Source organism: Cydia fagiglandana, chromosome 2, assembly GCF_963556715.1.
Source record: "Cydia fagiglandana chromosome 2, ilCydFagi1.1, whole genome shotgun sequence".
In the NCBI taxonomy this organism is placed as follows: domain Eukaryota; kingdom Metazoa; phylum Arthropoda; class Insecta; order Lepidoptera; family Tortricidae; genus Cydia; species Cydia fagiglandana.
In genome coordinates, this window is record NC_085933.1 from 13,969,773 (window position 1) to 13,987,366 (window position 17,594).

The 17,594-nt window shown below is 36.6% G+C and overlaps 1 protein-coding gene across 1 annotated transcript in view; it reads right to left on the reverse strand.

The window, feature by feature from the left end:
- The window catches only part of LOC134672756 (ATP-dependent RNA helicase DHX30-like), a 44,633-nt gene extending 28,507 nt beyond the window's left edge, over nucleotides 1–16,126 (reverse strand). The window contains 7 exon segments of the mRNA XM_063530702.1: nucleotides 8,975–9,119; nucleotides 9,222–9,272; nucleotides 9,952–10,044; nucleotides 12,776–12,996; nucleotides 14,702–14,900; nucleotides 15,363–15,509; nucleotides 15,853–16,126. Coding sequence (XP_063386772.1) covers nucleotides 8,975–9,119; nucleotides 9,222–9,272; nucleotides 9,952–10,044; nucleotides 12,776–12,996; nucleotides 14,702–14,900; nucleotides 15,363–15,509; nucleotides 15,853–15,964 — 968 coding nt within the window. The 5' untranslated portion in view covers nucleotides 15,965–16,126.
- Nucleotides 16,127–17,594: the final 1,468 nt, after the last annotated feature.

Below are 17,594 nucleotides of genomic sequence, written 5' to 3' on the forward strand. Positions count from 1 at the left end.
GTGTGTTTCGAGCGACCAGTCTCCACATTAATAACTTTCCAAGTTGCTTTAATAATGTCCGGACTATTTTTAATTTTCTGACTTAGATAATTCCGCTTAGCTATATGACAATCTATTTTAAACTTCTTCGAATATTCCTTGACATGTTCTTTAAATTCATCACTCGTATTAAACCGCCGTTCCTCATACAAAGCATACAGTTCACGTCTCCGTTGATGTAAGTCCGCAGTAGCCCACTCACTAAAAACAGATGCACCACTAACTACGACCGATTTTGAAGTAAATATCGCGTTATAATGTTCCATAAAAGTGTGAAAGAATGAATTATACATACTATTAGGACTCATATCGGAAGACAAAAAGGGTAGCGCCTGAACTAGACTTTGCTTCATTCTTTCCACGCGGTCCGAGGTTACTGGTACAAAAGTAATTTGTTTTCTCAATGTATTTTTCCTTAAGGCCTCAAATACCATTAATTGGCCTAAGTGGTCTGATTCTAAATTGCTGATAACTTTTTTAGTAATAGGAAAAATATCCGCTCTTGAAAGTTTATTTAGGGCTCTCAATTTTATCTTGATATATCTACATCAGTGAAGGTGCTAGGCCGCGTATGGTATCGTTTTCGTATAAATCTGGGTTGCTGAATCCATTTAAGGTATCACATTGACACCATTCCACAAAATTAAAAAAAAACTTTTTAGGGTTCCGTACCTCAAAAGCAAAAAACGGAATCCTTATAGGATCACTCGTGCGTCTGTATGTCTGTCCGTCTGAATACACAAAATAGTTCTTTACCTATAGATGACAGGAAAACCTATTAGAAATGTGCAGTCAAGCGCGAGTCGGACTTAATGTACGGAACCCTTAATACGCGGGTCCGACTCGCACTTGGCCGGTTTTTTTTAAACTCCTCTTGACGCTTAACCGCTGAACCGATTTCGTTGAAATTTGGTATAGAAATAGTTTGCGTCCCGGAACAGGACATAGAATAGATCTTATAACCAAAATCATCTTTTGAAGGTGTGAAAAGTGGCGTGGAAATTTGTACGGGAAATCAATAACCGCTGAACCGATTTATATGAAATTTGGGATTTGGGAATTTGGGACATCTTTGATTTAGTTAAAAATGATAAAAAAACATGACTTCAAACCTAAACTTAAACAGTATTAACTTCAAGAAGTCAATTCTGAATTCCCTCCTACACCTCATTTCACACCTTTAAAGGATGATTTTTGAGATAACTTATTATGTCCTGTCTCGGGACTCAAAATATATGTGTACTAAATTTAAAATAAAACTGTTCAGCCGTTTAAGCGTGAAGAGGAGTTTAAAAGAAAGTATTATAATAAGTTTATATGTTTTTACTTTGGAATGGTGTCAATGTGATACCATAACTAAAGGTACTGCGAATTTATACGAAAACGATACCAAACATGGCCTCGTAGCTTTACTGTTGTAGAAGTCAAAATAAAATTGAGAGCCCTAAATTCTTATTACTTGGCCAAACTTGTGTAGAAGGAAAAGGAAAAATAAAAGTCTTCGGCAGGAATATAAGACACAAATATAATTTTTTTTGCGTTACTATTTCAATCATCAAATATAAACATACCTTGATTATATTATTATAGTGAGATTCTCATAGATAAACAAAAACATTTACTTAAAAAATTACAAGGTCGAAATGTCACGGAACTTGTGAGAGTAATATGTGAAAAATAAAAACTTTTATGACAAAAAAATCTGGACACAATTTAAGAAGTATCCAATTGCGTCGAGGAATCATCTGTATTTTTGCTTGTTTCATTACCTCCTCGCTTCTTTTTTTGTCCTTTGTATTCTGTAGCAATTTGTTAGATCTGAAAATAAAGATAACTTGCGTCGTCACGGATGTCGATTTATAGGTTTTAGGGAGTGCAGAATTCGAAAACGATGATCATTTTATAATCCAAGATGGCGGCTACGTATTTTGTCATAAAAGTCGTCATGAATATCGTTTTATAGGTTTTAGGAAGTGCCGATTTCGAAAATGATGACCAGTTTGGAATCCAAGATGTGTGCCGTGCACTTCGTCATAAAAGTCGTCATGGATATCATTTTATAGGTTTTAGGGAGTGCACAATTCGAAAATGATGACCATTTTGGATTCCAAGATGTCTGCCGTGCACTTTGTCATATAAGCCGTCATAGATGTTGATTTATAGGTGTTAGAAAGAGCAGATTTCGAAAATGATGACGACCAATACAACGACATCCATGACGACTTTTATGACATAGTGCATGGCCGCCATTTTGGAATAGAAAATGGTTATCATTTTCGAAATCTGCGCCCCCCAAAACCTATAAAACGACACCCATGACGACTTTTATGACATAGTGCATGGGCGCCATTCTGGATTCCAAAATGGTCATCATTTTCGAAAGCGGGGCCCCCTAAAACCTATGAAACGACATCCATGACGACTTTTATGACATAGTGCATGGCCGCCATCTTGGAATCCAATATGGTCATCATTTTCAAAATCTGCGCCCCCTAAAACCTATAAAATGACACCCATGACGACTTTTATGACATAGTGCATGGCCACCATTTTGGAATCGAAAATGGTTGTCATTTTCGTAATCTGCGCCCCCCAAAACCTATAAAACGACACCCATGACGACTTTTATGACATAGTGCATGGCCGCCATTCTGGATTCCAAAATGGTCATCATTTTCGAAAGTGGGGCCCCCTAAAACCTATAAAACGACATCCATGACGACTTTTATGACATAGTGCATGGCCGCCATCTTGGAATCGAAAATGGTTATCATTTTCGAAATCTGCGCCCCCCAAAACCTATAAAACAACACCCATGACGATTTTTATGACATAGTGCATGGCCGCCATTCTGGATTCCAAAATGATCATCATTTTCGAAAGCGGGGCCCCCTAAAACCTATGAAACGACATCCATGACGACTTTTATGACATAGTGCATGGCCGCCATCTTGGAATCCAAAATGGTCATCGTTTTCGAAATCTGCGCCCCCTAAAACCTATAAAATGACACCCATGACGACTTTTATGGCACAGTGCATGGCCGCCATTTTGGATTCCAAAATGGTCATCATTTTCAAAATTGGGGCCCCCTAAAACGTATAAAATGACATCCATGACGGCTTTTATGACACAGTGCATGGCCGCCATTTTGGATTCCAAAATGGTCATCATTTTCGAAATCGGCACTCCCTAAAACCTATAAATTGACACCCATCTCGACTTTTATGACAAAGTGTTTGGCTACCATCTGCATGCAAGACATTTCTATTATTTTTACGTACAAAAATAGCCCCCTGTCAACTTCCAACCGAGATTTAATCGATAATTTATTCGATTAATATTCAGATTAATTCAATTTCAATCTATGTTAGGTCGACTAAACTAATCGCGATTAAAATTTGAGGATTAACTTTTTTTATTCCATTAATTAGTCGAATAAACAGTGAATCTATTAAGTCCCATCTCAGACCACGGTATTTTTACACTTTGAGAATATCTGAAAACAAATGAACACAAGGAGCCATTTTGCAAATCCAGTAACTTTGTTATAACTTTTGACAGCGCGTGTCATGTGTCTACACAGAGTCGACACAAAGTCGAAACATTTGCGACTACTTTGTGACTGCAATATTTCTCAGCCTTAAACCACATTTATACATCATAATTAACAAGTTTCGTAGTATGTAAAGCGTTATTTCTGTTATTTAAGTATAGTATACGCATCGAAGTACTAAAAATGCATCAAATAATATAGTTATGAACACAGGCACTGAGAAGTAAACAATTTCATTTCCGGCTAAACTAAAACAATGTGGTGGCGCGTTGATTATATTACACTTAGTTTATCAAATCACTCGAGCAGTTTAATTCCCCATAATAATTGAAGTCCTATTGTAATATAAATGCAAACAATATATAATTACGTCTTGTAATCCGTTTTAGAGATGGCGTATTAATGTCACTTATTTTTATTTAACTATTTTTCCATCTGACAGTTTCCATTTGACAGGAACAAAATGAACGAATGAACGAATGATTTTGGCATAAAGTAGTCGCAAACCCGAAACAATGTGTGCACACGGCGACCACACTTTATGTCACTTTGTGTCATGTGTCGACCCTTCCCCATTTCTGGTAACTGTGTCGACACGGCGACGACTCTGCGACTGGAATTGTGACCGAAACAGACGGTGTCGACACAAGATGTGTCTACACCGCGTCGTAACGGCGACTAGAAATGGTTGTATGGGCAATGGTTTCTCCCAAGAGATGCGAGACGAGGAAAAATATACGCATATGGCACTACGCAGCATAAATATACCTACATATCTAGTCAATGCGCAAACCGGTTCTTAGTATCATAAGGGCCACTTGCACCATTCACTAACCCGGTGTTAACCGGTTAACCCTGGAGTTACCACGGTACAATTTGACCCTGGGTTAACGGTATAACCGGTTAACCCGGTGGCATTGTGCAAGTGGCGCTAAAAGTATTAGGTATATTATTATTTTTATTTTCGCTAATACTGGATATTATTGACATTTGAACAATAACTTTCCAGCTCATTATCTGTCATTCCGAGGTTGACCCCCTGACTGGCCTAAACACAATAAAAACATGATTGCGAGTAAGGAAGTGCCACACATAACGCACTTAAGTTCAAATTTAGGTTTATTGTTTACTGACCAAAACAAAATAATAAAAAATAATCTAGTTTAATATGTAACATATCGCAACGCAGGGTTCGTCAGGCGACCACAAATGCAAATCAGCAACATGCTTCGTCCCAAACATACCAATGATGATATCCACAACAGGCTAACCTCAAATTGTAACTATTTACATATTTACAGGTACATAACCTAACAGAAATGGACATTGGACATTAGGGACATATAGGGACATCTCAAAACATTTTAAAGGGAAAATAGTCTAGGTACTACACTATAACAAACTTTTTAAAATAAAATGTGACAATATACCTCTTTATATTTAAATTTTTCATTTTCATGATCATTTCTAGTTTCAATTACAAGTTCGTCCATGGTGTTTTTTTAAGCTTTTCCTCAAACTGAAGTTAGTTGGTCTAAAATTAAATAAGAAAGGTAAGGCGAGCGCAAAGGGCCGCGGAGAACTGGAGACTGTGGGAGGCAATTACGAGTACGTCGACACCCGACAGACTCAAAATATTTTAAAAAGTTGGTCCTTTCGCAGGCCGATCTGAGCGACTCGCTGTTTTGTTTGATTACAGATATACATAGGTAGCTATCAGATATCTTCGCTTGGCACCGGCTTCAAACATATCAGTTGCTAGCGCATACAAAAGTGAATATATTTTATGTGTTTTATGTAAAACGCCTACGAAAAACGATCCGCAAAAACGTATGAAATACATTGTAGGCTTCAAATATGTTTAGGAATACATGTTGAAATCTTTTGGGGTCTTCTAAAGCACCCTTTATCAGAGGACTGTAAACCCCAGCCTGGACCTGTTTTAGGGTTTATTTTAAACTCTTGTTTTTATTTTTGATATTATTGTTATTTGTTTGAGTTTATCAAAAGTAAGAAAGCGAAGAGTGACGTAGTGATAGTTTCGGCATTTAAAAGTGAAAGCACTTTCAATCTCTATGCACATTTCACTACGTGACGTATTATATACCTAGACTTGACGTCAAACTCGTCGACATCTCGAATCGTAGGCTGCGTGAGTGACAATGGGACTCGCCTGGCGACTACAGGGCACATTACATGATGGCTGACAGAATGTCAAATGAATTGCAAATTTGGGCCCACGAAAGGCCAACGGTTTTATTTCGCTCGCAATTCGCACAATGACATAGCCGCGCGAGCAATTAGCTAAATAGTGTTATTCCAGATATGTATCAATTGCATCATTCACTTCATGGTTTGTACCTTGCGCTATACGTATATCAAAAGAAAGTGGTGTAGAGCAATAAGAAACCCAAACGTGAGTTGGATATTTGGAAGAAAACGAATTTTTTTCCTAAAAGTAAAGACGTAAAGACAGTAACAGTATAAGTAGGTATCTACTTATAGGATAGAGCAAGAAAAAGAGATTTAGAAATAAAAGAAAAAAATCCACGAGGTTTAGCAAAACACCGCACAATATCGTCAATATCTAAGTGTCAGCGTCATGCTCTAAAAACCTACATTTAAACGTGGGAAAGTGAACGATGTGACGTAGAACTTTTTCGACAATTGAAAGTACATACTTGAAAGCGAAAGCACTTTCAATTTTTACTGTCATTTCATGACGTAGATAGCTCCTACGTCAAATTCGTCAGTCACTACCGTATCTAACAGTGTAGTAGAACTAAGCGCGTACCTATAATGCTCGTATCGTAGCAGAGAAATATATGTAAGAGGGTGAATTAACTTTTAGAACACTGATTTCGTGTCTCTAGACTCCTTAGCAAAGAAAAATCGATTAAAAAAAAACATGTTTATGGTTTTTCTTTTTGGTTTACACGGGCATTATGAGAGCAGATGACACAGAACCCGTGCCCAGGGGGGGCCCTGGTGGCCCCGAAGTACAGACGGTAACAGTATATTTGATTCCCCATAATAAATAGAATTTGCATTGCTTTCCAAACGGGCATGTTAGTTTAATTCGCTTTCTTTACTTTCCAAAAGGGCCCCAAATGCTTATGTGCCCAAGGGCCCCAGCATAGTTTAAGATGGCGTTTCGCAGGTTAACAATTACATATCAATAATTTATCAGAAAATTATATATGGTACTGAACAAGTTACAACTTTAAGGTCAAATAAGATGGTCGGAAGGCTCCATATTCCCCTATACCTATTTCTTCTATCGCGATACCAGGTGACATTTCAAGGCCAGAAAAGAAGCCAAATAGCTGTGTCTCAACATCCCAAGATGACACCAAAGATGTCTAAACAGTCAAGGTCAAATCGCAGAGGTCTCAGATCGGGGTGACCTAGAGAAGGTCACGGGCCACGCGCGGACGAACGGGGTCGTGCAAGTGGGCCGCCGGCTGAATCGGGGGCGCGAAACGGGGTTACGGGAACAGGGAGTCCTGCCACGGAATGCCCAATTACGGGGTTAACTGGTTATGTCGGTGATTCGATGTGACGATATTAAGAGCCAACAGGAGTGGTCATTTCTCCATACAAACGTACGACTGTTTCCTCCGTAGGTTTTGATGCTAGAGCAATGACTTTTTCAACACAGATTAATATTGTCAATATCTGTGTCGGACCGTTTTGCTTTTTTGTTATTTTTGTTTTTTAAGGCGCTAGAGCCCTTCAAAAATGGCCAAAATGGCCTCATTGACTATGCCGCAATGATAGGCGTAGTATTCAAAACTGCATGATATCAATTAGCCAAAAAAGCAAAACGGTCCGACACAGATAATTTCATAATCATTTAGATTTATAATTTTGGTTACGATTGGTTAAGTTTTGGAGAAGGAAACAGTCGAGTACGAAACCTTGATTTTTAAGATTTTTTTTTTACGCAGGATTTTTCGCCTTGTCCTTATCGCACTAGTTTTCGGAGCCGCTTCCGTTAGCGAGACGGGTATATTTACCTAAAATGTTTAAAACTCAGCTCCTGTTTTTTAGTATAACAATTTATAAAGTGGACAGGGTACTTACGTGTAAAATTTCTCTCTATTTCATCCAAGGAAACTTGGAATTCATATTTAAACTTTTTTTTGTATAGAATATTTAATGAGCCTAGTCGGCAGTGATCCTGCCTACGAGAGGTCAGGTTCGAATCCCGGTAACGGTATTTATTTGTGTGTTTTTCGCATATATTTGTCCCCGAGTTATGGGAAGTTTTCTATATATTTAAGTATATGGCGGGCACGGGTTGCGCGCGTGTTAGCTAGTATCTACTTATATCTATTTATTTATTTCAGGGTTTACCTACAGAACATTCTAGAAAGAGGTATTACAGTACAGAGGTAGACTTAAGGTACAATTTTCTAATAAAAGCCATCCTGACGCACACAATTTACGAAAGAGACAAAAAAGCCAGAGGAATTATTATCCAGGGATTCTAGGCCATTATAGTTAACAATATGGATTTCATGGATTTGTTTGTCTTCCAAGGTTTCCGATATCCAAAACCATAGGTATAAAACAAAGTCCCCCGCCGCATCTGTCTGTCTGCATGTATGTATGTTCGCGATAAACTTAAAAACTACTAAACGGATTTTTATGCGGTGAAAAAAAAACAAAATTAATAAGTGACGTTTAGCTTTGACAGTTCAATACTTTCCCGCCAAAGTTTCGCGCCAAAACGTCAAAAGAGAACGGCCGCGCGACCCCAATACCAGTCGAGCTGACACCGTAACCTCCTTACGACGAAGAGAAACTAGTGAAATTGGTCCGATCAGCTGCTCTGACGTAAACGCGTTCACTTTTATTCAAATGACGTATAACAGCGCCCACAAAGTTAATTTTACCGGTGGTTAAATAATAATTGTAAGGTAACTGCTGCCATCAGCAAAAGTGACGTATAATAAAACTGTAAACACAAAGTTATCTATGCAAGCAGACAATTTTCGTTATTTACAACAGATTTCCTGCTCTCCTATTACCTAAGAACACTTGAGCACTTTATCCAACCACTTTAGCACCTTACTTTTCTGTCTCCAAGAAAAAGCAGGCCAAATTTACATGAGCTGCAAAAGTAACTTTGTTATGCTACGTAACATTCACTCTCAGTTTCATTTCTCGACGTCACACGACGTAAGCGGATAGAAACGTCACATTTGTACAGCCATTTTAGTTTAGTATAAAAGACAGAGATGGAAAGGTATCGCGTCATAATAGGTAGGTTTTCAATTAAATTGATACCTTATGCAATAATACATAAGGAACTTTTTATGACACCATGCATACCTTTCACCTAGCGGATTGGTTTAAACATCTATAACTTACCTGTATTCATCAATGGGTAATGGTGTCCGTTCTTCGTCGTAAACTTGAAACGACTTCATTAGCTGTCTCTTTCTTCTGTCGAGCGCCGTCTCTGTCTGCGGTGATATGTGCCTGCCGTACACAGGATGCACGGGGATTTTCGATTCTGTTCATCATAAAGCAATTTAAGGATGAAATGAATTTACCTAATCACCGTATAATACATATGTTATATAGGGATCTATATAACCTAATTACGATTACTTACCTGATAAAACATCAGGTGCATTCGCCAAATCAGTGTCACGTGGTTGTTCATCTGTAACAAAAAATAACTACTTGTAATTTTACAAGTACGAAAAACTACATCGGCGGGGAAATGGCCACACAGAGGGCGCGGCAGAGCCTTATCGATAGATGAGATTATTGAAGCCAACAAGTGTTCAAAGGCCCGGTAGGTATAGTCGGCTAATTAACGTAAGAATCGACTTTTGACAGTTACGTATTGACTCTTGTACCTATAAATATAAACCAAAGGCTATCAGGGACCCAATTTAATTTCGATCGCTCGATTTCGTGATTTCCCCTTCAATATATCTCCACTACTAGGTTTTTAAATTCTACTACATAATAGGATTGAAAACGAGTGGTCAATACCACTAGATTCCCAATATCTATTGCAAGTATTTTAAAATTAAAATTATTAATTCAAAGTTTTCCACAAACATTCGAGTGACGAATCGAGCGCTTCAAATTAAATAACTGTTCCAAATTTTAGGTATCTATGTCAAACGGTCTCTGAGAAAAACGTATTTAACTGATTTGCAAGACCGAAGTGATCCCATAAGTGTTCCGTAAACAAAGTTTTGTACGGAACACTAAAAATCGGTCCCCTACTCGTAATAATCGCTAAGACTATTCTAAGACGTAAGTTTGTAAATCCTTGTAAGGTATTCAAAGTGTGTAATGTACCTAGTAAATTTTATCATAGTAGTTACCTTCTTCATCAATGGTAGAATCTTTTGTTAAACCTGCTGGAGCTCCAATAACTCTCTTCGATGCTGCCTCAATCGTTGCTGTATATATGTCCTCTGAAGGATAAATTTGAAATGATAAAAACACACTTATTATTGACTGGTCTGAGTTATTAACTATTGATTGCCCGCTTATCCTTTATGAAAAACTTTGTTATTTGTTTGGCAGTATCTATGATAAATCGCTAATTGAAATAAAACGAAATTCCAAGAGAGAATCCCAACCGTGGGTTAGCAAACAAATAGAAAATATGATTCATACAAGAGATAAATTGTTTCGAGATTGGAAATATTCTCCTAAAAACATGAATAAAAGGTTAGAGTACACTCGGTATCGAAATAAACTTAATAAAATCATAAATGCTGCCAAAAACAAATACAGACAGGATGAAATAAAAAAATGTGAGGGTGATTTTAGAAAGATATGGTCTAAAATTAACAACTGGCTAGGGCGAAACAAGAGTAATGTGGATGAAACAGTGATGAGGTATTTAGGCAAGACTGATGACGTAACAAATATATGTAATAATTTCACAAGAACTTTCACACAGGAAATCTCAAGTATAAAACATGTTTGTAATCAAAAGTTTCTGGATCGAAATTCATATGTAAAAAAAAGCATTGTTTCTTTTAGGTTTAGGAAGGTAACTGCCTTTACAGTCGAAAAAATTGTTGAAAAACTTAATTGTGAAAAATCACCCGGCATAGACAAGATTAGGGTCCAAGACGTTAAATACGTAAAGAAATATTTAAGTATATTATTGGCTAAATTTATTAACATGTGCGTGTCTAGCGGAATGTATCCTGATCTATTGAAAAAATCGCTAATTAGGCCTATATTTAAACAGGGATCTCACATGGACTATTCAAATTACAGACCCATTGCCATCCTGTCAGTTATAAATAAGATTGTAGAAAAAATTATTATGGAGCAAGTGGGTTCTTTCTTGGAACATAACGGTATATTATCAGACGCGCAACACGGCTTCCGAAAGGGCCGTAGTACCGCTACGGCCTTGACCCACTTCACTAATTGTGTCAACAATAGCCTCGGTGGTGGACAGCAGGTTTTGGCACTATTTATTGACTTCCGGAAAGCATTCGACACCCTGGACCATGATCAGCTGTTGCTGGCGATGGACGAATGTGGCATCAGAGGACCTACTAATAAGTGGTTCCGTGAGTACCTAACGAACCGAACATTACGAACGGTCATCAACGGAACGACTGGAGCCGAGGCAAAAGTCGATCTCGGGGTACCTACTGGTTCGGTATATGGGCCAATTGGATATATTATGCATGTGAACAGTGTGTCGAATGCAGTCCGTAACTGCAAGGTGTATATGTACGCTGATGATATGTGCCTATTGTTCTCCGGGAAAGATATGGCGGACATAGTATGCAATGTACAGGAGGATTTTGAGAACATTAATAAATGGGCTCATGACAATGGGATAATTTTAAATATAGGTAAAACAAAATGTATGCATATTTATTCGCCGCACAATAGGAAGGCAAAAAATGTTAGTTCGGATGAAATTAAAATAATTGGTCACACATATGAATGCCTACATAATAATAAGATTAACTGTACTTGTAATAAACTGGAGGTAGTGGAGAATTTTAAATATTTAGGCTTAATGATAGATACACATTTTAACTGGAAATTGCACATAAATCAAGTAAGTAATAGACTTCGATCAGTTTTAGGCCAGTTCTATCATTTAAATAGAATATTAAATAAACGCACCCTGTACATGGTTTACTATGCCCTTGCCGACTCATTGCTGAGCTACGGATTAAGTTGTTATGGACTCACTTTTAAAACCTACTTGGATCAAATTAAACAATTGCAGATAAGGCTGATGAAATACTTAGTTAGCAAAAACATAAGAAATGAATGTAGAACTAATTATGAAAAATTGTTCTTGGCTTGTAAAATCCTTCCGATCTCATGTAAAGTAGAATATCTTAATGCCATAGAATGTTACTATACCCAAGATTTTAAGATTGAGAGATCTGCTAACCACTATAATACTAGGTCATCTAAAAAGAGAAAATTATGTCAAATCACGGCTAAAAATTATTACGGTCAACGAACCAAAGAATATGTAACACCCAAGATTTGTAATAAATACCCTCTCTTACTGGAAAAAAATAAATTAAAAATAGGTAGTCTTAAGGCAAAGCTTAAAGAAATATTGTTAAATAATTATTCTAAAAACCACTGTTAGTATAGGTATAGGTACAGTACATAGCATTATTATTACTTATAGTGTAGTTAAATCGAGGTGAACTGCTGGTATCTAGTTATACTTGTTTGCTTTCTGTGCACTTCTATTTCTATTTGAGTTTGTTAACTGTTGATTTAAGATAAAATATAAGAGCGCACCGCCAACAAACTGTTGTACAGTTTGGCGAAATTTTTGTTACTGTGTATGTATGTGTTTTTTATATAACAATAAATTAAAAAAAAAAAAACACACTAAAAATAGGGGCCCAAAAATGGACAATCTTAATTGTTACTTTATATCCACGCCATCTCTATCTGATCTTTGGAACTATTACATACACTAAACGGATAGATGTGAGAATATTAGTTGTTCTGCAGCAACAATGTGAATGTGAACAATACATGTGTACAAAACCAATAACCTCATCTCAGTGCAGTGAAATACCTAACAGCTATCTGTTTCTTTTTAAATACCTAAAATGTCTTGTTGCATGGATTGAGCTTCCAACAAACAAATTAATTTTGCAAATTTTTCATAGATGGCGCTTAACTCACTTATTCCAGTTTCGTAATCTTCCCATATCCTGGTAATTCTTTCCATAGAGTTCTCACTGATGCTCGCTCTGATTGGTTCGTTCAATGAATTGTTTAGTTCTTCTAGAACAGTTTTATCAAATAACGGTTGACCTTTATTGTCTATCCTCTTGTTTACTTGTAGCCAGTGGAGAGCTTGAAATGCTGCTTTCTCTGCTGCCAGGCGTTTTGACTTTGCCGTGCTGGAATATATGCATTGGATTTTGAAGCACATTATGTTTAAAAAAAATATTAACTGCTGAATTACACTACAAAAATACTTAATTAAGATAATGGCAGTCTCAGAATATTAATATTTTGTATCCATTTTAGTTATCTAAGGGTGGTATTCCATCTGTCCAATATCTTTGTCCACATTGGGTCTCATATTGCATCTCACAATTTTTGCCTAATGAGAGAGTGAGACACACTGACATTGGCCAAAGAAATTGGATAGGCGGAATACCATACATGCTATGAGAGCTCATAGTACTAAATGGTTAGTTTAAAAGATTTCAAATAAAATAACTTATCAGGGGCTTAAACTAGCTCTGAAAGTGACTATAATAAAAAATTGTTTTGTGTTGTTTGTGAGTGATATAGACAAACGGCTACAAATATAATGACCACCAAAAAATACTTTGGTACCCTAAATAAAAAAAATCATGCTTACCAAAAAAAATTACTGAACACCAAAAAAATAAGGCCTAAAATTACAAAAGTACCACCGTTTTAATAACGACTGCACTTCAAATTGTATTCGAATACCAAATATATTGAATGATTACCAAAAATCATTAATGATCACCAAATCTTGACCAAATTAATGCGATATTTTCACCTAAATAAACACTATGATTACCAAAAAATGTATACATATTACCAAATAAAGTAAAATGCTGCCAAAATTATTAGCCCCTCCCGCTCAACCCCCATATACCTATCTAACCTAACCTACTTTTCTAGGTTAGGTTTACCTACTTTTCTAGGAGCATACTGAAATGCTACTAGAAAAGTAGGTTAGGTTTGTACTGCTATCAGTTAAGTGGGCTAGGTTAGCACTGCGACCCTTACAGAAATGAATTGCTACTATAAAAGTGGGTTAGGATAGGTTTAAACTGCGACCCTTACAGAAAAGAAATGCTACTAGAAAAGTGGGTTAGGTTAGGTTTGAACTGCGACCCTTACAGAAACGAAATGCTACTAGAAAAGTGGGTTAGGTTAGGTTTGAACTGTGACCCTTACAGAAACGAAATGCTACTAGAAAAGTGGGTTAGGTTAGGTTTGAACTGCGACCCATACAGAAACGAAATGCTACTAGAAAAGTGGGTTAGGTTAGGTTTGAACTGCGACCCTTACAGAAACGAAATTCTACTAGAAAAGTGGGTTAGGTTAGGTTTGATCTGTGACCCATACAGAAACAATTGTGGTTACAATTTTGGTGGTCATTTACTATATTCGGGTTTACAATGATTATTTTGGAGTCATTTGCTTTAATAGGATAGCAAGATTTAAAAATTTGGTTATAATTTTACATTAAAATGGAGTTCTAATTTTGGTGGTCATTTACTATTTTTGGGTTTACAATGATTATTTTGGTGTCATTTTATTTAATAGGATATCACGATGTGAAAATTTGGTTATCAATTGACATTAAAATGGGGTTTGAAATTTGGTAATCATTTACAATTTTTGGGTTAGTAATGATTAGTTTGGTGTCATTTCCTTTAATAGGATAGTAAAATGTAATAAAATTGGTAATCATTTCACATTAAAATGGTGTTATAATTTTGGTGAGCATTCATTATTTTAGGGTGGTAAAGTACATTTTTTTGGTATTAAATTTTATTAAATCTGGTGATCAGTTAAATAGCAGCCTAGACAAACAACAGTAAAACAAAAAAAAACCTTTCAAATTTGATTTTCTGCGGCCACACAAAAGAATATGTACAGGTCCAGTCATTTTGCACAGCCTTCTTCCTAACGCCTTTCGGGGCTACGGAGGTCTGCTTGTAGTGAATGTCAAACACATTGTCGGGGCACTTGGCTGCTAGCTTGTTAAGTGTGTCCCGCGGGTTTGGGAATATGGCAGACAGATTTTTTAGTTCTGCAAGATATAAACATGTATCTAAGTTTTTACCTAGTATTTTAGATTTGTGTAAGAAATTAAAATACAATGCAAATGGAGGCCGTTTTATAGGTCTATGAGAGGTGGGCGGCTGCTTGAGCATATGAGTTGTTTCAAATCAAATCTAAAATTGACAAATAAAAATGATGATGATTTTAATTTTAACTTTATTCACTGCCCAGAACGCCGCCAGGTGGGTTCATTTCGTACTGGAAATGGAGTGCTTGGCACTGAAATCGGTAATGATATGAATGGTGGTTATTTAACATTTTTGGGAACACCATGATTATTTTTATTTATCTCATAAGATGTCTGATAGAGATGCAAAAGTTAGGCAGCACATTTTTATACACAGCAAAACATTCATCATGGCGTTGTCATATACCTAGAGTAATAATTACTCAACTTCATGTTTCTCGTCAACAATGTCATGTCACTCACCTCCCTCTTTTATTGCATGCTGCAAGTCTGATGTGTCACCATCCAATAGACCTCTTGAGTAATGCCTTTGCACTTGACATTTACGACAAGCAATATGAGGTAAAATAAACTGTGTTTGCAATTTATGCTTACTTATTATACCGCAATCTGAAAACATGGGTTATAGAATAATTATTAAGAATAAACTTTATTTTTAACAATTTATTTTTAAGAAAATATTTTGTATAGTTTTAAGTGTCTAACTAGAAAAATAGATTAATTAGCCTACATTTTAGTGTGTATAAAATTAGGAAAAGAACTTTTGAATAAAACAAAGAAAACTGTTTAACTATATCTTATTATGATAATCAAGACAAATGCAATTTGGATATGATTGCGTTGCTATGATTGCTATGATGCGTTTGGGTGACAAGAAGATATTAAGGAAATTTAATAAACAAAAAGAAGCCGGTAGTAGGTTATGATACTTCTAAAACATATTAACACTTACGTCCGTAATTTCTAACTGTAGAAAATTTATACGAAGTATGGGTATTATTTGCCGCTGCAATTAAATATTTTTTATAAATCTGTACACTTGCGCAAAACCGCGTTAATATCATAGTTATTTTGATTTTATACAAGTTAATAAATAATCAACAATAAAGCCGCTGTCTTATCTTAACTAATTATTCTTAAGATTGTTACAAGTAGCTAGTTGCCAAATTTTTTTTTGAAAATTAAAGTTTTATCACGTTTTAAGTCTAAAAGAAATGTAAACAGTGAAACCAAAATTGAAAGAAAACTCGGAAACCTCCATGCAGCTGTCAGTGTCACTGTCGTGACAGATGACAGCAGTTACTTTTTTTACAGGCTAAGGCCTCATAACCCACGAGCGCTTTTACAAAGCGCTTTAATCTGTCCGCACTCAAAATTCGATTTAACGACCGACGCTAAAAGTCGAAACTCCAACAACGCTTGATAAAAAGCGCCACCGCCGTCGTGTGAATAAACACACTTTTTAACGCGCGATGTAAAAGCGCTCGTGCGTATAAGCCCCATGACCGAGCGTAAGCGCCATAGATGGTCGGATCCTATAGATGTGCTACAGGCGTGAGTCCGTGAGGGACCAAACATGCGACACTATGATTTATCAAATTTATTTGTAGCCCACCATGATCTGTACTACATTTACGGTGGGGAATAAAAAAAAAGTGAGACTGTGACAAGGACAAACAATAATAGCTTTCGCTGCCCTATCCCTCCCTATCCCTATCCCTTTCGGTCATTTCACTCAGCCCTCATGCCTGATCTAGCGTTCAAATAAAGGTTCAAATCAATAAAAGGATCACTAAAGTCATAACACACTACCGCACCTTGGTGCAGTGCGATGGTGTGTTACGGCTTTAAATGTAATTTACGTAGAAAAATATAGTCTATGATGATGATGAGAGTCAATAAAGTGACCAATTTCCAAACGTAATAAAAATAAGCAGGTGCGGCAGCTAGAGCGGCCGAAAACCTCAAATTGCAGAAGTACAGGGGTCTCGGCCCCGAGTATATTTTTATGCCATTTGGGGTTGAGACCCTTGGCCCGTGGGGTCCTAATGCTGTAAAACTTTTTAAGGAGCTTTCGAAAAGGATTATAGACTTCACTGGTGACCGAAGAGCTGGCAGCTTTCTCGCTCAACGTATTAGCTTAGCAATACAGCGGGGAAATGCTGCCAGCGTCCTCGGCACCATGCCAAAGGGGCCCAATTACTTAGATATATTTTAATTTTATCTTATTTTATTTAGTATTAGTTTTTAGTTTTAATTTAGTTTTATTTTATAGATAAGTTAGTTTATTTTCATTTTTAATATTTGTATCTACCTTATCAATAAACATTTTCATAAAAGTAATTGATTTGTGTCAAAAAAAATATTTGACGTTTCAGTTGTCAAATAAGAAATTTTATTCAATTTTACATATTATGTATGTATGTATAAAACTTAACAAACTAAAACCCGTTCTGAGCCATGCCGGGTCCAAAGGTCCCCATCACACTAGCAGCGTTACCCCGCTGTATGGCGATGGAGACCTGTGGCCTATTTTATAAAGCTACAAGTTACAATTTACAAGCGGTAGTCTCGTTCTAACACATAGGGTTAGAAAGAGACTTCCGCTTGTAAATTGTAACTTGTAGCTTTATAAAATGGGCCACTGTTGGACAAGCCATGACTCAGAACGGGGGTCATTCCCCTTTTCTCTGA